The sequence below is a fragment of the Manis javanica genome, chromosome 9 (assembly GCF_040802235.1).
Source record: "Manis javanica isolate MJ-LG chromosome 9, MJ_LKY, whole genome shotgun sequence".
NCBI classification, from domain to species: Eukaryota; Metazoa; Chordata; class Mammalia; order Pholidota; family Manidae; genus Manis; species Manis javanica.
This window is the reverse complement of record NC_133164.1, coordinates 28025690-28045617: the sequence shown is the minus strand read 5'-3', so window position 1 is coordinate 28045617 and position 19928 is coordinate 28025690. Positions and strand designations below refer to the sequence as shown.

The 19928-nt window shown below is 34.5% G+C and overlaps 1 protein-coding gene across 16 annotated transcripts in view; it reads right to left on the bottom strand.

The window, feature by feature from the left end:
* The window catches only part of MYCBP2 (MYC binding protein 2), a 241384-nt gene that overhangs the window by 145579 nt on the left and 75877 nt on the right, over positions 1-19928 (bottom strand). For 14 of the 16 annotated variants that reach the window (XM_073212475.1, XM_073212476.1, XM_073212480.1 and 11 more), the window contains 4 exons: positions 18619-18726; positions 12994-13113; positions 11969-12050; positions 4407-4524 (listed from right to left, as the gene is read on the bottom strand). In XM_073212475.1, the coding sequence (XP_073068576.1) occupies positions 4407-4524; positions 11969-12050; positions 12994-13113; positions 18619-18726 (428 nt within the window). Of the gene's footprint in view, positions 1-4406; positions 4525-11968; positions 12051-12993; positions 13114-14585; positions 16003-18618; positions 18727-19928 lie in introns of those variants that run through there. The other 2 variants (XM_073212488.1, XM_073212481.1) reach the window with 2 other exon arrangements.

The window sequence follows — 19928 nt, the reverse complement described above, 5'->3', positions numbered from 1 at the left end:
ACAAACAAATGAGCCCACCTCTATTTCAAAGGAATAATATAATTCTTCTGGAAGAGGGTGGGAAGAAAGAATCCAAGTGACTAATGAAAAAAGTATCTGACTACGTCCTTCAGTCTTACAGTGGGACACATGTAAGGGGCTCAGGAACAAGAGTGACAAACCCATCCTGAACTCCTTTTAGTGAGCTTGTTTTAACAGCAGTGTGGGCAAAGCTGTTCTAGACATATTTTAGGACTGAGTGAATGAGAAATAAATACACTGATATTGTTGGGAGCCGGGACTCTTGCTGTGAGAAAAGGGACATAAATACGGAATGGGACAAGGTAAGAAAGCACCCTGTGGGAATAGATTGGAATCAGATTCCTAAAATACCTATCCATATGTGTATATGCATGTATATGTGTATTGGAGATGCAAAGACACCCCATAGCAATGAATATATGTGATCATTTCATGTCTAATACTGTTTTTCACTAAAAAGAGACCAGGTCTTTGGAGAGATGGCTGATTCTAGGACTGATAGAGATAAGCCTGGAATATTGAATTATGCTGGAAGTAAGAAAGTGCTCAAAAAAATTAGGGGGCAAGTCACAAGAACATTAAGAATCAGCTTAAAGGAACTCCCGCTGGCCAAATCTGAGCTCATGTAAGCACCCCAATAATGACAGTGATGAAGAAAATACAAACACATGTGTTTATACCCATAAGAAGTAGAAAGACAGACAAACAAGTAAGAAAGGAGGGCTCTTGATTACAATAAAATACAAAGGGCCAACTGGTAAATGTGAGGGGTGCTAGAGTTGGAAAATCATCCTTTTGCAACCACTGCAGTAAAGACTTCATTCAGGCAAGAATGACAATGGATGCTAAATCTGGGGGAAACTTTGATGAGAAGCAGGTATCTTAAAACTGTCTTAAAAGTGTCAAACCATAGACTGCTTACTGGCCTCAAGGAATAAAAACACTAACTATATGTGAGGTTGTGGAGAAAGGGATACCCTCCTACACTGCTGGTGGGAATGTAAATTAGTTCAACCATTGTGGAAAGCAGTATGGAGGTTCCTCAAAAAGCTCAAAATAGAAATACTATTTGACCCAGGAATTCTACTTCTAGGAATTTACCCTAAGAATATAGTAGCCCAGTTTGAAAAAGACATATGTATCCCTATGTTCATCGCAGCACTATTTACAATAGCCAGGAAATGGAAGCAACCTAAGTGTCTATCAGTAGATGAACAGATAAAGAAGATGTGGTACATATATACAATGGAATATTATTCAGGCATAAGAAGAAAACAAATCCTACCATTTGCAACAACATGGATGGAGCTAGAGGGTGTTATGCTCAGTGAAATAAGCCAGGCAGAGAAAGACAAGTACCAAATGATTTCACTCATTTGTGGAGTATAAGAACAAAGAAAAACTGAAGGAACAAAACAGCAGCAGAATCACAGAACGCAAGAATGGACTAGCAGTTACCAAAGGGAAAGGGACGGGGGAGGATGAGTGGGAAGGGAGGGATAAGGGGGTGGAAAAAGAAACGGGATATTACGATTAGCATGTATAATGTGGGGGGAGGCACAGGGAGAGCTGTGCAACACAGAGAACACAAGTAGTGATTCTCCAGCATCTTACTACGCTGATGGACAGTGACTGTAATGTGGTATGTGGGGAGGACTTGGTGAAGGGGGCAGCCTAGTAAACATAATGTTCTTCTTGTAATTGTAGATTAATGATACCAAAATTTTTAAAAAATGATAATAAAATAAAATAAACACTTTTATGTGGAAATTTCTTTAGACTTACAGAAAGGTCGCAAAAACTAAGAATAGTACGTAAAACGCCCATGTACTCCTCAACCAGGTTCACCTATTGATAGCATTTTGATCTGTTTTCTTTATCATTTGCATATATGCGTTCTCCTTCTCACTATGCACTGTGTGTGTGTGTGTGTGTGTGTGTGTGTGTGTGTGTGTGTGTGTGTGTATAAAGAATTTTTCCCCTGAATTCTTTAAGAATAACCTGCATATATAATGACCCTTTACTCCTAAGTACTTGAGTTTGTATTTTGTTAGTTGACCCAATCATTATTTTTTGGCATGTTTCCCCCTCCAGACCAGCATCAGGCATTGTATTTGTTTGTCATGTCTCTTTAGTCTCCTTTAATCTGTAACATTTCCACACCTTCTTCTGTTTCTCTGTTATGATACTGACATTTTTGAAGAATATGGTACCTTTTTTTAAAAATAAAATTCCTCAGTTTTGTTTCTCTGGTACTTCCGTATGTTCAGATTCAGGTTGTACATTCCAGGCCAAAACACCATGTAAGAGATGTTGTGTTCTTCTCACGCATCACATCAGGAAACACAGAATGCCACTTGCCCCTTGTTGGTGATGGAAATTTGATCACCTGGTGAAATGTCTGATTTCACTACTGTGTAGTTTTTTTTTTTTTAATTTTGGTATCATTAATCTATAATTACATGAGCAACATTATGTTTACTAGACTCCCCCCATCACCAAATCCCCCCCACATATCCCATTATAGTCAGTGTCTATCAGTGTAGTAAGATGCTATAGAATCACCACTTGTCTTCTCTATGTTGTACAGCCCTCCCTGTGCCCCACCTCTACATTATGTCTGCTAACAGTAATGCCCTGTGTTTTTGTTTTTTTTCCCCTTATCCCTCCCTTCCCACCCATCCTCCCCGGTCCCTTTCCCTTTGGTAACTGTTAGTCCATTCTTGGGTTCTGTGAGTCTACTGCTGTTTTGTTCCTTCAGTTTTTCTTTGTTCTTATACTCCACAGATGAGTGAAATCATTTGGTACTTGTCTTTCTCTGCCTGGCTTATTTCACTGAGCATAACATCCTCTAGCTCCATCCATGTTGTTGCAAATGGTAGGATTTGTTTTCTTCTTATGCCTGAATAATATTCCATTGTATATATGTACCACATCTTCTTTATCCGTTCATCTACTGATAGACGCTTAGGTTGCTTCCATTTCCTGGCTATTGTAAATAGTGCTGCGATAAACATAGAGATGCATGTCTTTCAAACTGGGCTGCTGCATTCTTAGGGTAAATTCCTAGAAGTGCAATTCCTGGGTCAAATGTATTTCTATTTTGAGCTTTTTGAGGAACCTCCATACTGCTTCCACAATGGTTGAACTAATTTACATTCTCACCAGTAGTGTAGGAGGGTTCCCCTTTCTCTACAACCTCGCCAACATTTATTGTTGTTTGTCTTTTGGATGGTGGCGATCCTTACTGGTGTGAGGTGATATCTCATTGTGGTTTTAATTTGCATTTCTCTGAGGACTAGTGATGTGGAGCATCTTTTCATGTGTCTGTTGGCCATCTGAGTTTCTTCTTTGGAGAACTGTCTGTTCAGCTTCTCTGACCATTTTTTAATTGGATTATTTGCTTTTTGTTTGTTGAGGTGCGTGAGCTCTTTATATATTTTGGATGTCAACCCTTTATCGGATCTGTCATTTATGAATATATTCTGCCATACTATAGGATACCTTTTTGTTCTACTGATGATATCCTTTGCTGTACAGAAGCTTTTCAGCTTGATATAGTCCCACTTGCTAATTTTTGCTTTTATTTCCCTTGCTGGGTAGATATATTCATGAAGAAGTCGCTCATGTTTATGTCCAAGAGATTTTTGCCTATGTTTTTTTCTATGAGTTTTATGGTTTCATGACTTACATTCAGGTTTTTGATCCACTTTCCACTATAAAAGTGTTTTTTTTTAGGTTCACAGTTATGTGTTACAAAAATATTGAGTTGCAAATAACATCTCAGTGAGTTCTGTTATAGAGTTCTGAATAGTTAGCCAAATCAGAGATGGTATAGGTTGATTAGCACAGTCTAATGATCTCCACTATACCTAAATTACAAAATTCTCAGAGCACTTTCACTCTTTCCAGCTTTGGCAAAAAGAAAAGAGAGCAAAACAGGCAACTAGAGAGACACACAAAGAGAGAGGGAGAGGAAAAGGAAAGTATAACTTTCAACATAACTAATAAGAAAACTAGCCTTTGAAAAAGTTCTAAAATAGAAATAATTTCTGTATGTTAAGAAAAATGTATTATTACAAGCTAGTTAAGAAATAGGCTTTTGAATGACAGAATTAGCTCTCCTGAATGTTTAATGGACTCTGACCTGGAATAAATATGTCCAATCCTAAAGCTGTTAAATTCAATAAATTCTAATGCTACACTAGAGGAGAAAATCCTTTCAAAGTAATGCCATTCAGGTTTTGTGTGTGCTGGGTGTGAAATAAGCATATGCAATAATTATAATACAAGAATTTCACTAAAACCAGAAAGAATAGCTAATATAGACAAATTGTGAAGCAATGGTACAAATCAATATTATTAATGCTTAAAAAATTCCTTACAGAAAAACTTCCAAATGTGAAGACCTGTCCATCCATTAAAAGTACTGCCGTGTGGTTGCTGCCTGCAGTAACTTGTGTGCTAGGGCCTGGCAACGCTTGAACAAGAGTGGGACATCCCCTAGATTAAAGAAAAAAATTAAGTCAATTTCTCACAAGACCAAACTGGAATAAAAAACAATAAATAATGCAATAAAGAAACAGAAGAGATAAAAGGCATTAAGAATATTCAGTTAACACTTAGTTAGGTACTATATGCCTGTCTCCATTCTAGGTGCTATGTATACAAGATGAAAAAGACATAATTATTGGCTTTAAGAAAATTATGAGTAAGATTTCCTGAATTTACTACCCTAATTATAGACATATTTTATTTTTTCTGAAAAACTGGTGCTGCTGTTGTTTTAAAAGGAAGAAAATTTTATCTTTTATAGTGAATGACATGTTAGAGATCTCTACAGTATTCACTGGATGAAATAAAAATCATGTGTTGTTTTAATAGAAAGCTGATCTAGGAACTACAAAGCAATTAACTTTATGTCTTCTCTTCTTTTTCACTGAGCTGCAACCTTAGAATCTGAGAGGTAGCAGTTAATAAATCAGAATGCAGCCCATGGCAGGCACTGCCATACCAGCTAAAGACTCAGGCTCTAGTGCCAGGCTGCCTAGGGGTGAATCCTGGCTTCACTGTCTAACAGCAATGTGACCGTGACTTTGAACAGGTTACTCATCCTTTTTGTAGTTCAGCTTTCTCTTCTATAACATGGTGGATAACATTGAACAGTATCTACCCTACAGGGTTCCTATGAATAATACAGAAGCTCACATATGTCAAGTGCTTGGATCAGTGTCTGGCACATAACTAACACTTAATAAATGGTAACTATTAAGATAAATGGCATCCTTGCATCCATCACAATTATCCTGGTTACCCATCTTTGTATCACTTTATTCACCATTTATTAACCACTTTTAGTTATCATTATCTATAATTAGGATAATCAAGGTAGGAATAGTCCATACATAATAGAGGAGACCTGTTTTTCAGATAATGTATTATGATGCTTTACATTTTGTGAAATTATATAAAATATATTTTCAATCATTTTTCAGGCCTCAATGAAAAATGAGTTGGGAAGGGGAAAGACTGGCAGCTGGAAACCTAGTTAAGACAATTTCACAATAAATTGGATGTATTATGATGAGGGCCTGAACGAGGAACGATGTGAACTGAAAGGAAAAAGCAATTGACAGCTCTGCAAGGAACAGAACCTGCCAAATGATTGATATGGGGCAAGGAAGGTTATCTGCTTAAGCAATGAGGTCTATGGTAGGACCATTCACTTAAGCTATGAGAATGAATGAGATCTAGGAAGAAGATTACAGAGAGACGAGATCCTAGTTTCCAGCATGGATCTCTTCTAACACTTTAGGTATGGACAGAGGAAGAAGAGCTCATAGAAATCTAGTATATAACAAAGAGGAATAATACAATCTAGAGAAATATGGTATGAAGAGAGTCACTGGAAGGGAAGGTTTCAAAAAGGAAATAACGTACATCTAAATACTCCAGAGTTACATACAAGTGGCCACCTGATTTACCAAGAAGAAAGTCTCTTTGGTGGAGGTAGGCACAACACGGTAGTAGATGAGGAATTAACAGTGGGGTCAGAGATTATGCAATCCCTTAAAGAACCTCAGTGAAAAAGGAAAAATGGAGAACCAACAGCTAAAGGGAAAATAAGGCTGAAGGAGAGGCTTTGTTCTTTTTAAAATAACAGATTTTCAGAAGTAAAAAGAGTGAGTAAAGTTAAGAGGCTAAAGATACAACTCAGAAAGGAGTTAAGAAAGAACTAGATCTGCAAGAAAAAGATAGATACACTTCATAACATGGACAAAAACAGGTCCCTCTTTCAATATAACATGAAAAAGGAGCAGAGAAGTAGTATGGAGGCAGATAGGTTGGTAGAGTGGGTGGGCTGAAGAATTTCCCATCTAATAGTTTTTATTTTTGTTGTGATGTGAACAGAGATCATTCTCAGAGGAAGAAGGAAATGGGTGAGCAGAGAATCCAAAGATTACAAAAAAGTACATTGGTGAATGGAACAAATAAATATCTAGGAGTTTTTACCCAGATCCAAATGACTTCTAAGAAGTCTGTAAGTCAGCTTCAGGAATCTATTAACCTCCTAAATTTGTAAGGCAACTCAAATGTAGAAATTCCTATGGCTTTTTTTCTGAAGAGAGAGCATGTACCTTACAGCAAATTCTCAAAAGATTTTAAACAAGCAGTTCAAAGCTATAAAACAGGAGAATTACTGCCCACTGTAGAAGGGCTGGTTTAATCTGGAAATCATGTAACAATCTGAACATGTGTGGCAACTTATTTTTTTTCAGAAGCTTAGGTTAGCCATGGAAAACCTATATAGACTCATGCTTTTGCCATGTAGATCAATTCAAGTTTTGTCATGCCCTAGCACCAAGAACAAGAGGGTGAGAAAATGAGGATACTGGTGAAAGCAAATGTGAAGAGAATAAATAACAATCTCTAACTTGGGTAAAAGTAAAATGAAAAGCAGGAAAAAGAATAAAAATGTAGAGGGCTATAGGGAACAAAGTACTGATAAAGTCAAAGGCCAAGTAAAATAAAGCTAAGAAAAAGAAGAAACAGCCATTAGATTAAGGGTGGTTTAAACTTAAGAATTCAGAGTTGGAGCTGTGCTAGACCTAGGATGGGTCCTGAGAATAACCGCCATGACTCTGCAAGTAAAGTTCAATAGATAATAAGACTGTCGAGGTACATATATTGTATGTGATCATTCACATGGAAATGAAGTCACTCATAAGTGTGATAAGACTCAGAGTGAGAAAATATTGTAAGCCAGGTACTAAACTTTCAATGAATGAAAGGCCATGACAGAAAGGTAAAAAGGTGATAAAAGGGGAGGAGACCAGAATGGCCATGCCTCAAAATACAGCAGTTTTTTACCTGAGGATGGGGTAATATGGCTAGGAACAGCAGTGGAAGATAAGTGGTTCTCAACTCTGAGGTATAGGGAGTTTTTGCAAATAAACAATGACCACTTCAAAGGGCTATATGGTGAACTAAGGCCCTCACAGAAATGTCCAATTCAATTCAAACAAAGCATTAAAAGGAAAGTTTCTATAATTGTTTACCTGCCTGCAGTTTACAAAGCACTTTCACATAAAACCCACTACAGATCATCAAAATTAACTCTATGGGTAGATCTGAAGATTTTAAAGGGTTTTCCCAAGAGTTGGTAGCAGGTCTTCAAATACACATTCTTTGATCTCTTTTTGAGATACCAGTGAGACCATTTACTGAATTAGGAAAACAGGAAGAACAGAAAAAAAAAAGTAGCACACCTGGCATTTTTTTTATATACACTATATTAATTCTTCAGCAATCCTATAGCACAGTTAAACTAAGGCTTAGTAAGATACAGTCACATAGTTGGTGAGAGATGATGCAAAGATTTGAACCTTGTCTAAATGGTTCCAGGCACAGTGATTATGCAGCATATTAATGCAGAAGGACAGCATATCAAGAAAAAGGGGAAATACAGAAACTGTAAGAATTATCAAATAAAAGCATCTAAACTACATAGTCCCTTTTCCAACATCCAGACTTAAGTTTACTGACAATGGTAAAAGAATTGGGAATTGGGAAATTTAGGAGCATACTGAACAAAATAAGCAAGAAAAAGGGTTGGCAGACTCATGTCATGAGGGAATGTGTTAAAGCCCTCATAAGTTTTTTGACAGGCACTTTAAAAAGCAGTAGTAATAACAGTGAACATTTACTGAGCACTTACTATGGGCTAGTCACTGTGCTAAGTAAATGACAGGCATCAGTCATCTCACTCATCTCCCACAGTAGCCTTCTGAGGGAAATACACTTACTCCCTTTTAATACAGGAAGAAACTGAGACACAAGAAAGTTAAGAAACTTGGCCAAAGTCATATAGGTGTTAAGTGATAGAATCAGGACCCAAAGTAGAGACTGAACTCAGTCATTCTGGCAAGACAAAACATTAAATAAACAGAAAAGCAGTAATACCTTTCTATCTTGATCATCATGCACACTACAGTATGTGCCTTACACATTGTGTGCTGTACAATAAACTTGTTAAAAGCACTTGATTACTAAAAATCAAGCACTTGATTTAAAAAATATCCTTCAGCTTTATACTTTATCTCAACTAAATATCTATAAATATCTTTCTTTATGGTAGTTAATATTGTATATTATAGGACTTTGTTTCTACTGGGATTGTTCCCCCATATAAATGGTCAATTCTGAATTAATGACACAATTCTTGACACCTGCCTCCCAAGTGTCACACAGGGTAAACCAAAATGCTTGCAGCAGAAATAGGTTTGACTACATTTTGTTCAATCTGCCAGGCACAGTGTGCAGGGATTAATTCATTAGGCCATCCAACTGAGCTCTAACCACACCACATGTAATCAGCCTTCTAGTTACAACTCAGTGAATGCAACCAGGAGTATAACTTTACATGTTGGAAAAGAACAACTTTGGGCAGGTAAAGCAAATCCTACCAGAGTTTACTCTTCTTAAGAAACCCTGATGTTTCTTTTTAACATTTAAACCCTTCATATTTCATGAAGATGATAAATTCAAGCTATTCAAAATACTCAGCATATTGCATGATATCACCACCTGAGCAGGGCACTGCAAATCAAGTAATGGTGCTCACTGGTATAATGGAGACCCAAAGCAGTGTGTTTAGGTACTTCTTCATTTTAAATGAATCAGCATGAACACCTTCCTTTTCAAAAGCCATTACAACCCAATGTGGTATGGCAGGATTTTGTGTTTATTTTGTTCATTCTTTACACTGCACTCACCTGAGGGCTGTGATTTGATTAGTCATAATTTTCACTGTTTTCCTACCACTAAGTCAGGAGCACAAAATACAGCTAATTAGCCAATTATTTTCTGTGACGTCCAAGTACAAAGTCTGATTTGTGAAGAAGGGCCCTCCTTGATGCTCCACCATGTCTAACTGCAACACACCTTTCCCAGTTTATATCATGACTCACAAAATAATCACCAGCTAAGTAACAACAGTGATGATGATGATAAAGATAATAATAAACCCTCTTCTTCTTAAAGTGTCATGAGTCTTCAGTGAGAAAAAAGAAGTTGCCAAATTCTCCACACAAATTAGAAGCCCTGACTCAGTCTTTGCATATCAGTGATGCCTTTCAAATGAAAAAAAAAAAAAGTATCTGTTGCCTTTCAACACCTGTGATTAATAATTGCTCAACTCTGCAAGCCATTGATATTTTGTCATGTCCAATGCCCAATGTCAAATATCCAGATAACATCCATTCACATTTGATAAACTAATTCTGCCAAAGACCTTTGCTTTCTTTTCCAAGCACAATATGTATCATTAAGATTGTGACAGTTTTACAAACCCCTTACAATAGTATCCAATGTTAAGAGCCACTTGTGTTTTTAGAGAGAAGTTCAACTCAGGGATACCTCAATCATCTCTTCTCATTAGCAACATTCATCAGAGTAACTAAGGACATTCCATTTCATCCTTGCTCTGACCTTCCCTTACTGGGGCAGACAGTGGTTCTCAATTCTAGATGTGCATTAAAACTTGAAGAGCTTTTTGAAAAAAACAAACCTCCCAATAGCATCTAGCTAGCACTGCCCTTGCAGCTTCTATTCAACACCCCCATCCCATCTCCAAACACATACCTCTTAGAAATTCTAGTGTAAAATATATGCATGGCATTTTTGAAGTTCCCCAAATAATTCCAATGTTCAGTCAAGATTAAGAACTACTTGTCTTTGCCATCTAAAGTATAATTCCATCCCTGCCACAGTATTGGAGTGGTTTCAGAACAAACTGAAAATCCTGGATTTTAATTAATGGCTAGAGTGATTCCCTGTATATGAATGAGTAACCATACAGGTTTAGTTGATTCTGACAGGTATCTTATGTATATAAGGAAGAATAAGGCACAGTAGAGAGTCAAAAAGAAAGAAGGATCTTGTGGCAAACTGAACTGATGAGTCAGGTCTGGCCTGAAGCTGCCCTACCTATCTCCACACTTGATATAAGCCTGGTTTCAGTGGTGGGGCAGTCACACGTGGATCATTCAGATCTTCAGGACAGCCTGCTGCAGGAAGCATAGTTGACTGACAGCCTCAGATACTGTTCTTTAGGACCCATGAGGCCATTCTTTCCTTGGGTCACTACTAGCCTGTGACTGAGCACAGTGAACGTATTAATGCTGGCCCAACGCGCCCAACTTGGGACTCCTCCAAAGCCACCTTGGCCTGGCTGGACTTCCTCAGAACTGCACTGTAATCCAGACCCCTCCTGCTTCATGCTTCTGCCTTGTTTCCTTTCACAAGCATCAAACTTACACCATTTCTGAAGATTCTCCCTATCTATTCCTGTTCTTTTCCCTTTCACCTTTCACAGGAATTTTCTCCCAATAAATCCTTTGCACATCTAATCCTGTCTTAGCATCTTCTTGGAAGACCAGAACTAATGAAGATGGATTTTCTATACATTTGACCAAAAGCACTTTCACTGTATTCAGCAGAATATGGAATCAGCCTCTGTAATGAAAATCAAAGTAACAGGAACTTAAACAAGATAGAAGTGTACTTGTCTCTCAGGTAATCAGCCAATTGTAAGGAGCTAATGTGGCAGGTCTCCGCTTTCAGGGACCCAAGACTATTTCTACATTGTAGCTCTGCCATTTTTAATACATGGGTTCCAACTTATGATCGCTATGAAGACTTCTCCAGTCTCTGCCACCACACATGGATTCCAGGAAGCAAGCTAGGAGGGAAGAAAGGGAAATGGAAGGGTATCCCCCCTTCTCTTTAACAGCGTGATTCCAAAGCTGCATATATCACTTTAGTTCAGGAGGCCGTATCTTACTGCAATGGAGGCAGGAAAATGAAGTCTTCAACTGCATGGTCATGCTACCAAGTGAAACTCTACTGAACAAAGTAGGGAAGAATGGCTATTAGGAAATGTCTGTAGTCTCTACCACAAATAGTTCTCACTGCTCTACATAAGTCAAAGCAGTTTCTCTGAGGGACTATTAGGGTTTGTTTGAAAATTATTTGAAAGCTTCAATACTATGTTTGTATTAGGCCAAAATTTCAAAACAAACAAAATCAAGGAATATGAATGAATCTATTGCTGTTTTTTAAAATGCAATTTGGGGATATTCCTTGTCTTTTCTATTGCCATGAACAGCCTTTAAAAAAGGTAATATCAAGAACATAGAATTTTGTGATAATCATAATCACTCCTATATTTTTAACATATAAAATGCAAATCAACTTTTCTCCTGAAACTACAAAATCATCTATCCCCACAAAAGCACTCAACCACAAAATCAAAAAACATCAATAGTTTATGGGTCACACTTTGTAAAACAGTGGCATAGATACTATTTCAAGATTCCTATTTCCTTTAGGAAGAGGAAAAGAGAGGGAAAAAACCCCAATATTTTCAAACAAAAAGTTAGAGTACCTGGAATTGACATCTCCATGCCCCAGCTGCCCATGCTGTCCGTATCCAAATGTATAGACATCTCCATTTTCCATTAAAACCACTGAAACCAAAATACAGAGCTTTATTTTTTCATTATATGCATTTTGTTATTTTTAGCACGACGATTCTGAAAGCAGTGTAATTTTCACTGCTGAAATTTCACTAATTTAGGGAGCCATTAGAAATATGCAATGGAAGCACCAACAGCTTTATATTTAGGGAGAAATAATTTTAGTTCTACAAATTTTTTTGTAAGTATTAAAAGTGCATAATATTTTTCATAATACATAATAAACTTCTTATAAATGCCACTTAATAACTTTACCAACTAGTTTGGATCAACTGTAAAATTTTTAGTAATGAGTAACTAATATAAAATATTTTTCTCTCATCTAGAATAATTATATAGGTAGCAGATAGGTTTGAGGTTTGTACAATTATGCACATCAACGAAATATCAGAACTTTAATATCGGTCAATGCCTTATAAAATAAGGAAATATATTTAGTATTAATGAAAGAATTTAACATTTTTTGTTTTTATAAAGGTTGAATGGTATAATCTAAGCTATAAAACCCAAATATTAATAATTTACTTTATTTTATTTATTAAATTTAAGAAAATTTAATTATTTTCTACATTTTGAGAAAACAAAGATAGTTGTTAATTCACATTTCTCACTGAACAGTAACAAAATATGGGACCAGGTTATAAAATTCACACAATTCTAGAGTTTAAAGGGATTCCAGGGGTTATTCCACCCTCAGGAATTTCATTAACTGAGTTATAAAATAAATTTCAAGTTAGATCTCTGGACAAGTACCTATTCCATCATGCCATAGTTTTTAAAAGAGATCTATAATAAATACCAAGTATTTAAAGACTTGAAATTGCCACACTATAGCTTTTAGCACAGTGACAGACTACATTCATCAAAACTAAACAAATAAGTTATTTAGCACAATTGTAAAAATTCAGTTATACCCTAAAGTTCCAGCTGCTACCTGAATGGTGAAATCCACAGCTGACTTGTACAGCTCGGAGCTCACAGTCAAATCTCACAGAGCCTGGAGGGTATGTTGTGATTTTGCTTGCATCCTTTTCTCCTCGTTCTCCACTTCCATCTGTTAAGTGTTATAATTTGTAATTAAGCCATTATTCATCTTCAAAAACAGTTATAAATCACTTTATTATGGAAGAACAAGAGAAAAATGTTAAAAGGAAGAAGCAAGAAGACTGCAGCTGTTAGGAGTGAGAGATCAAGAATCTACCTGCAAAGGAGCAACTTTGAAAAGATATATGGAATAGTTCTGTTTGCAAATATCACTAAGTCAATAAAAACAGAGATAAGATACGGTTATGGATAAAATCTTATTAAGCTAACCAGTTATGTAACATAAACAGATCATTAAAGAAGTAACAAAATCCTACATGTAATAAATAGTTCATATGGGAAAATTTAGTTTGCATAAAAAATAACTGCATGCAAAGTCATTTATTATTTTAAAAGAAGTGGTATTGTTAGTATTAGCCATTAAAAAAATATTCCTAGTTGACTCAGAAAAGACTTAGATTTCCCAAACACATCTTAGAAAGGCTACTCTGTCTACCTGTATGACTAATTTCAACTGAACTTTTAAACTTTTATAAAAACCAAATAGTTTTATCCAATACATCACAGTTCAATGGCTTACTCTCATTTACCTTTCTGTCCCACCTTGCCCCTCAGCCATTCTGCTTTTGATCTTCTGGCCCCCAATCACAACTCCCAACAAACCTTCCTGCTTTCATTCCTTCTTTCCTCCTCCCTTTTCCTAATTCCTTCCCTTAAGCTTGTTTTAGGCCTTCCCTCCATCCCTGGTTTCTACGTTTGATTTAGAATGTTCTGGCATTCTAACCACAAAATAAAAAGCCACATTCCAGAATAAAAATCTTAAGTTTGGAAAGTATAAATAAGGGAGGCAACTTACTTTTCTAACCCAAAACTATGCACCTCTAAAAAATGACCTCTATGTCATCAAGATTCAAATTCCTTGCACATTGAATTACATGTAAATCTGGAAGGAATTTCAAAAGTTCAACTAGTCTAAGCCACTCTCTTGTGGTACAGCAACTCTAAACAAGTATGTACAATATGCAGATACATATGTAGATCTACAAACACACATTTTTAAATAATTCTGGATTTCCACTTCATTTTAGAATATCAAATAATTTCATGTTAACATTATCTTGTCTTTTTTTATTTACTATATCTAGCCTTCAGTAATATCTAGGTAAGATGAAATTGGCCTAAATTATGACTTCCCTTTTTATAACTAAATGACTATCACTTCAAAAAGCTTTTAACTCTTTATAAGTCTAGGACAGTAAAACCTCACTAATTCAGAATAATATAGAATGCATTGGCCCATATGACTTACTGAAAGGTCATAATCATAAACACTTAAGTAAAAATTAAGTTTTATTACTTTCAAGCAGTATAGATTATAGATGAAACTAAATGCTACAATAAATAAAATGTGGTTACCTATAATTCAAAATAGGCCTATATGACATAAAAGTATACCATAAACATAAAAGTCCTTTAACATACAAGAATTAACTGCTGGACCCAGAGGTTGAAGGCACGTTGAAGGAATCCTTCATTTCTTGAGCCCTTGGTTTGAAAAGCTACTGATTTTAGACAGGTTTCCCCTTATAAGTATGACCCTGAAAATTCAGAGGAAGAAATTATTTTGAATTTTTTACTCAAAAAAGATCATAAATACTGCATCTGAAGTATCACAAATTCTGAATTAGTGAGAGGTTTTACTATAATATGATAAAGATTATGTTTCCTCTGCTAAATTATCTAATGTGGGTTTGCCAAATTCAATCCACAAGTAAGGAAGGCTAGAAAAAAAAGTCCCAACATTTACTTTTACTTCATCCTAAATGAAATATCCTATTAGTTCAGAGACTCATCATCTTGGAAAGACAGTGGAATGGTTAAATAGAAACACGGGCCTATATAAAAAGGAGTTAAGTATCTTCCAAAGACTATTTAAATAAGATGACAAATGTGTAGAAATTTTACAGTTTTGTCTCAATTGGTAAAAATATCTATTTATTAAAATTAAATTTGATTTTACATAAAGACAGACTTTACTAAATCCAACGACTTGCCAGACTTAACTAAATCTGACATTATAAGTATCATTCCACTTTATATAAATGTACTGAAGCCTGGTTAGAAGCCTTTCAGTGTAGTATTTTGCCCTCTGCCATGAATCAGAGACAAAATGTAGATACAAACCTCTCAACAGAGACATAGCATAAAGACAGTTTGCTAAGCACTTGCTCTGTGCTAATTGTGAAATGATTGTGAAATAACAATTGTGAAAATTTAAATAGCACAGGAATAAGTGCTTTGGGCACTGGCACTTAAGATACTAGGATTGGAATCCTGATTCTGCTATTTGCTAGTCATATGACAATGGACACTGGACTTTTAAGTCTTATCTTTCCCATCTACAAATGAACAATAATGGTTCATTACCTCACGAGGTTCTTATGCTGATTAAGTGAAATAATACATAAAAAGTGTCCAATCAATATTCACTACTGTGGTTTTCTTTCATCAGTGCAATAACCTGATGACATAGGTATTGTTATTACATTTTGCAGTTGGGAAGAATCAAGGCTTAGAGGGGTTAAAAAAGCAGCCTGATGTAATAAATGGTAGAACAGTTACGCTGTTCGATCAAAAATAAGGCTCCTGCATTTTACCACCACCATAGGCTGACATCGTAAATATTTTGTAAAAACAAGCTAAAATTACACATTTAATATGTGTCAAATTTTGTACCTTTGGCGTACTTCTGAGAGAAAGCAAAGAATTCAATTTAAAGAATTAAAGGGAGTATTCATGGAGGACTTGTATTTGCAAAGAATATACCTTATGTATATAAATATATACACACAAATATATACATATATCTTAATTTAAACTTTATATCTACAAAATCAGTTAGGAATTAGTATTCTTATTTTTAAAATAAGGAAACTGAAGTTGAAGAGCTAAAGAAAGTTATGAACAGCTACATTGTTCTAATAAATGACAAATTTAGGATTGAACTTAAGGCCTAATTCTAAAGGCTATGATATTTCCATTACACCACACCATTTCTAAACAGAAAGTAGGTGTAAAATATACACAGATGTTTATCAGTGTGCTTTTGGACTTTCACATCAGTCACTTCAAGACAGATTTCAAGACTATCTCAAAAACAATTCAGATGTTCCTAACTACGAATACTATTGTAAAATCTTTTTCTATGTAAGGCACTGAATAGCTAAAATAAATGTTAATCCAGTTATCTGCTTGAATTATAGTCTATAGCTATATTTTTAAAATAACTTGATATATGTTATGTGGATTATATGTTATACTTATCTTATAGCCTTCTATCTCTATTTTGCCTCTAGTCAAATCTGCCTTTAACAAGATGGATTCTGTAATGTTCTCTCCAATCAGACAGAAGCTCTCCAAGTTTCCATCTTAGAACTCACTCTTGTTAACAATAAATCCACATTTCTTACCATCCACACACACCCACAAAAAAGTGATAGTTTAGACAATTTTATCTATTATCATCCTACAATTTCGGAACACAGCAATTAATATAGTGAATTTCTCAGTAGAGGACAAACAGGTTAAAAAAAAAAAAGAAAAGAATACACACAGTAAAAAAGTTTATTTAAATACTATGTCTGTATGTAGCAAGAGTAAAAGCAGTGATAATTAAATGACAGATAATTAAGTAACAGGGACAGTGAATGCAAAGGAGTAAGGGAGAATTTGTGGGTGTATAGGAATGAGTGAGTGGTAAGTTAATATTCTACATAAAATAGTTCATCAATTAATAAAATATTATGCTTTAAATTTATTTTGGTGGTAAAGAGATGAAACTGCTTCATTTTATAAAACCATAAACTATGATTTAAAAAAAAATTGGCCCTACATTGTAATACTACAAAGTCAGTCCTTCCAAAGAGGTTGCTACAAATACACAATGAGTCTTGTTATAAAATAACCCTATGGCAGACAGGATGTAAAGAAGGCTAGCTATTGTTGAGTCGTTTCTATAGTTAGCCAACATGACATTGTAAAAAGTCTCTTTTAAATTTTAAATGAATACATTTAGTATTTCATTTTCAAATTCTGGAAAAAAGAGGTTTGTCCATAAAATACATATAACATGGAGCTGAAACAGCTTTAAGTTGTTTCATGAAATATGAATATTTAACCTCCAGTAAAGTAATGGAAAAACTCCATTTTTATATAATTTGGGGAAAAATGCACTGAGAAGATCTGTTCTAACAGAAGCACAGCAGAAAATATGAGATCAGAAATTCTGGCAGTAACTAAAATAATTTTAATACCATATTCCAAATATTGTTCCTTATACCTAAATATTTATGGTATCATTAAAGTACTCAGTTAATAAAGCAATCACCAATTTTACTATCATTGATCACATTTGATTTAAAATACTCTCAATTTTTATTTCTGCAGAATATCTTATGTAGTATTCTATTTGTGCTTTTACTAAAAACAGAGGTTTTGTCTGTTTTTTTTTGCTTTGAGTGGCAAACTGATAGATTGAGAGAGGCAAATAAAAAATTGATGATAGTATGTTGGATATGAAAATTTAAAAATAAAATTAGTCTATAAAGGTTTTGTAGCAAAGTAAAATATAAGACACAAAATATTTGTCGGATTAACTTGTCTATAGAGAATAATGTGTTTTTACAACGTTCTATGTTGTGGGATATATCTAAACACTTAAGAAATTAGCAACTATTGTACTAGTGAAAGAGTCTCTAGTTCACACGCCAGGATTCAAGGCAGAATTTACATATAAATTTATAAATTATTTGCACTAAATTCTATCCAGATCTTAGTTGACCCATAATTTGTGGTTTAAACGAAAATAAGCCTGCTCTAGAAATTTTTAATTAACCCAGAACTCTAATCAAAGAATTATGCAACAATAAATTCCTAGTCACTCACAGACTTGTTTAGACCTCTGATAGTTTCTGAGGACTAGAATAGGTCTATAAAACTCATAATTTAACTCTCAAATATCAAATAATTCATGTTATTTGTGTTGTGTATATAAACTGTAATATTAAAACAACAAAAAATATAATAGTCAATTCATATCACTTTATATACAATTTAGTTATTTTGTTAATTCTAAAGCAAATAAACAGCACTAAAAAAAAGGGATTGTAAAACACCAATGCAGTCATCTAAGAGTAGATAATGAAGGATAAAAAATATAAAGCAATACTTATTTTCCACTTTCCCATAACTTTATAAAATTTGAAAAGAAAAATGGAAAAGAGAGAGATATATTGTAAAATGTCTTCTTCATTAAAATTAACACAAGGAAGTGAAATAAAACTGATAGTCATTGACAAACTACAACGTTCAGCATGTTCTTTCTCCTCAGGCTATATAATAATGATAGAAGCAAAGTAGAAGAATTAGGCTTGTGCATTTTACCAGAGACAAATATTCAAATGAGTGGAAGAAATTGGGAAAGTATCCCACCTAGTTGATAAGGAAGACCAAATACCTTTGTGCTTGTCCCGTTTATGCTTTAGCTGTGCTGGATGGGATCTGAGTCTGGCTAGAGCCTGTTCTCGATGGTTCATAAAAATAGGACCAGCAAATACAAGGGGGCCTGAGGAGAAACATTTTTGTATGTGCATAGAAAAGCTCACAAAATAAAAACACTACATGTACAAAAGTAATTCAAACTAAAAAGCGTGGAAATTTATTCTTAACTCTTTTGGATATTATACCTTTCTCCTAATTCCCCATGTTAGCCTCCCACCCCAACCATAACCTATTCACCATTCCACACACAAGTTTTAATATCTTAATATATTTTATAAAGTAAAAATTCACCTTTCATACTTAGAAAATTACCAGTAGTTACTACAGTCTCAAATAGCTATTCAGAAAATTCAATTAGAATAAATCAAATTATCTTTAAAATATTTTTAATATTATATATATTCAAACTTAGTAAACTACACATTTGTTAAAACAAGTATTTTTCTATTGAAATACCAAAAACAAATTTTTAAATTAATGATTTAATTATAAAAGGTTTTCAGATTTAACATACACACCAGTCTTGCTACAAAACCAAGATAAATGTTATTGACTTATTACATTCTGTCAAAGAGGTAAGAAAACAAAAGGCCAAAAACAAAACAAAAAAATGATGATTATCTAATACACACACACATATACAGGTATATATATAAAATCACTACTTAAGACAGAATTATAAAAATTATATTTAACTTTCTAAAAAAGATAAATCTAACTTTATGCATGATTTCGGTAACAACATACACATAACCAGATAAGGAAAATAAGGTCGAAGTAAGGATAAGCAGGGCTTCATATTGATGTTGAAGAGGGAAATCTTACCCAAAAAATAACATTTTTGGAACATTAACCACTCTCTAATAAAATAATTTCTTTCTGAAGCTCCACTATGTACATATACATACATATTCACATAGATTACAGTTAATTCCACTTACATATAGAATTCAACAAAAAACCTACGGCCAAATTAATTTTAATAAAATTTAAAAATTGTTTCTACCCATTATCATTTGACTTGAAAAGGAAACTTTAAATTACAACTTAGAATTTTTAGTTTGTAAAACACCTGCAAATTTCCAAACACTCTAAATTTGACAGTTAAGCTACCAGTATTTGAAAAGGGAATTGACAGTATATAAGCACCAAACATTTTTAATTAGAGCAATTTTTTCATTATTCTCTATAGATCTTTAGCTATAACTAATTTTTCTAACAATGGAAAACAATGAAACTGTCACCCTGTAATAAAATTTGACACAC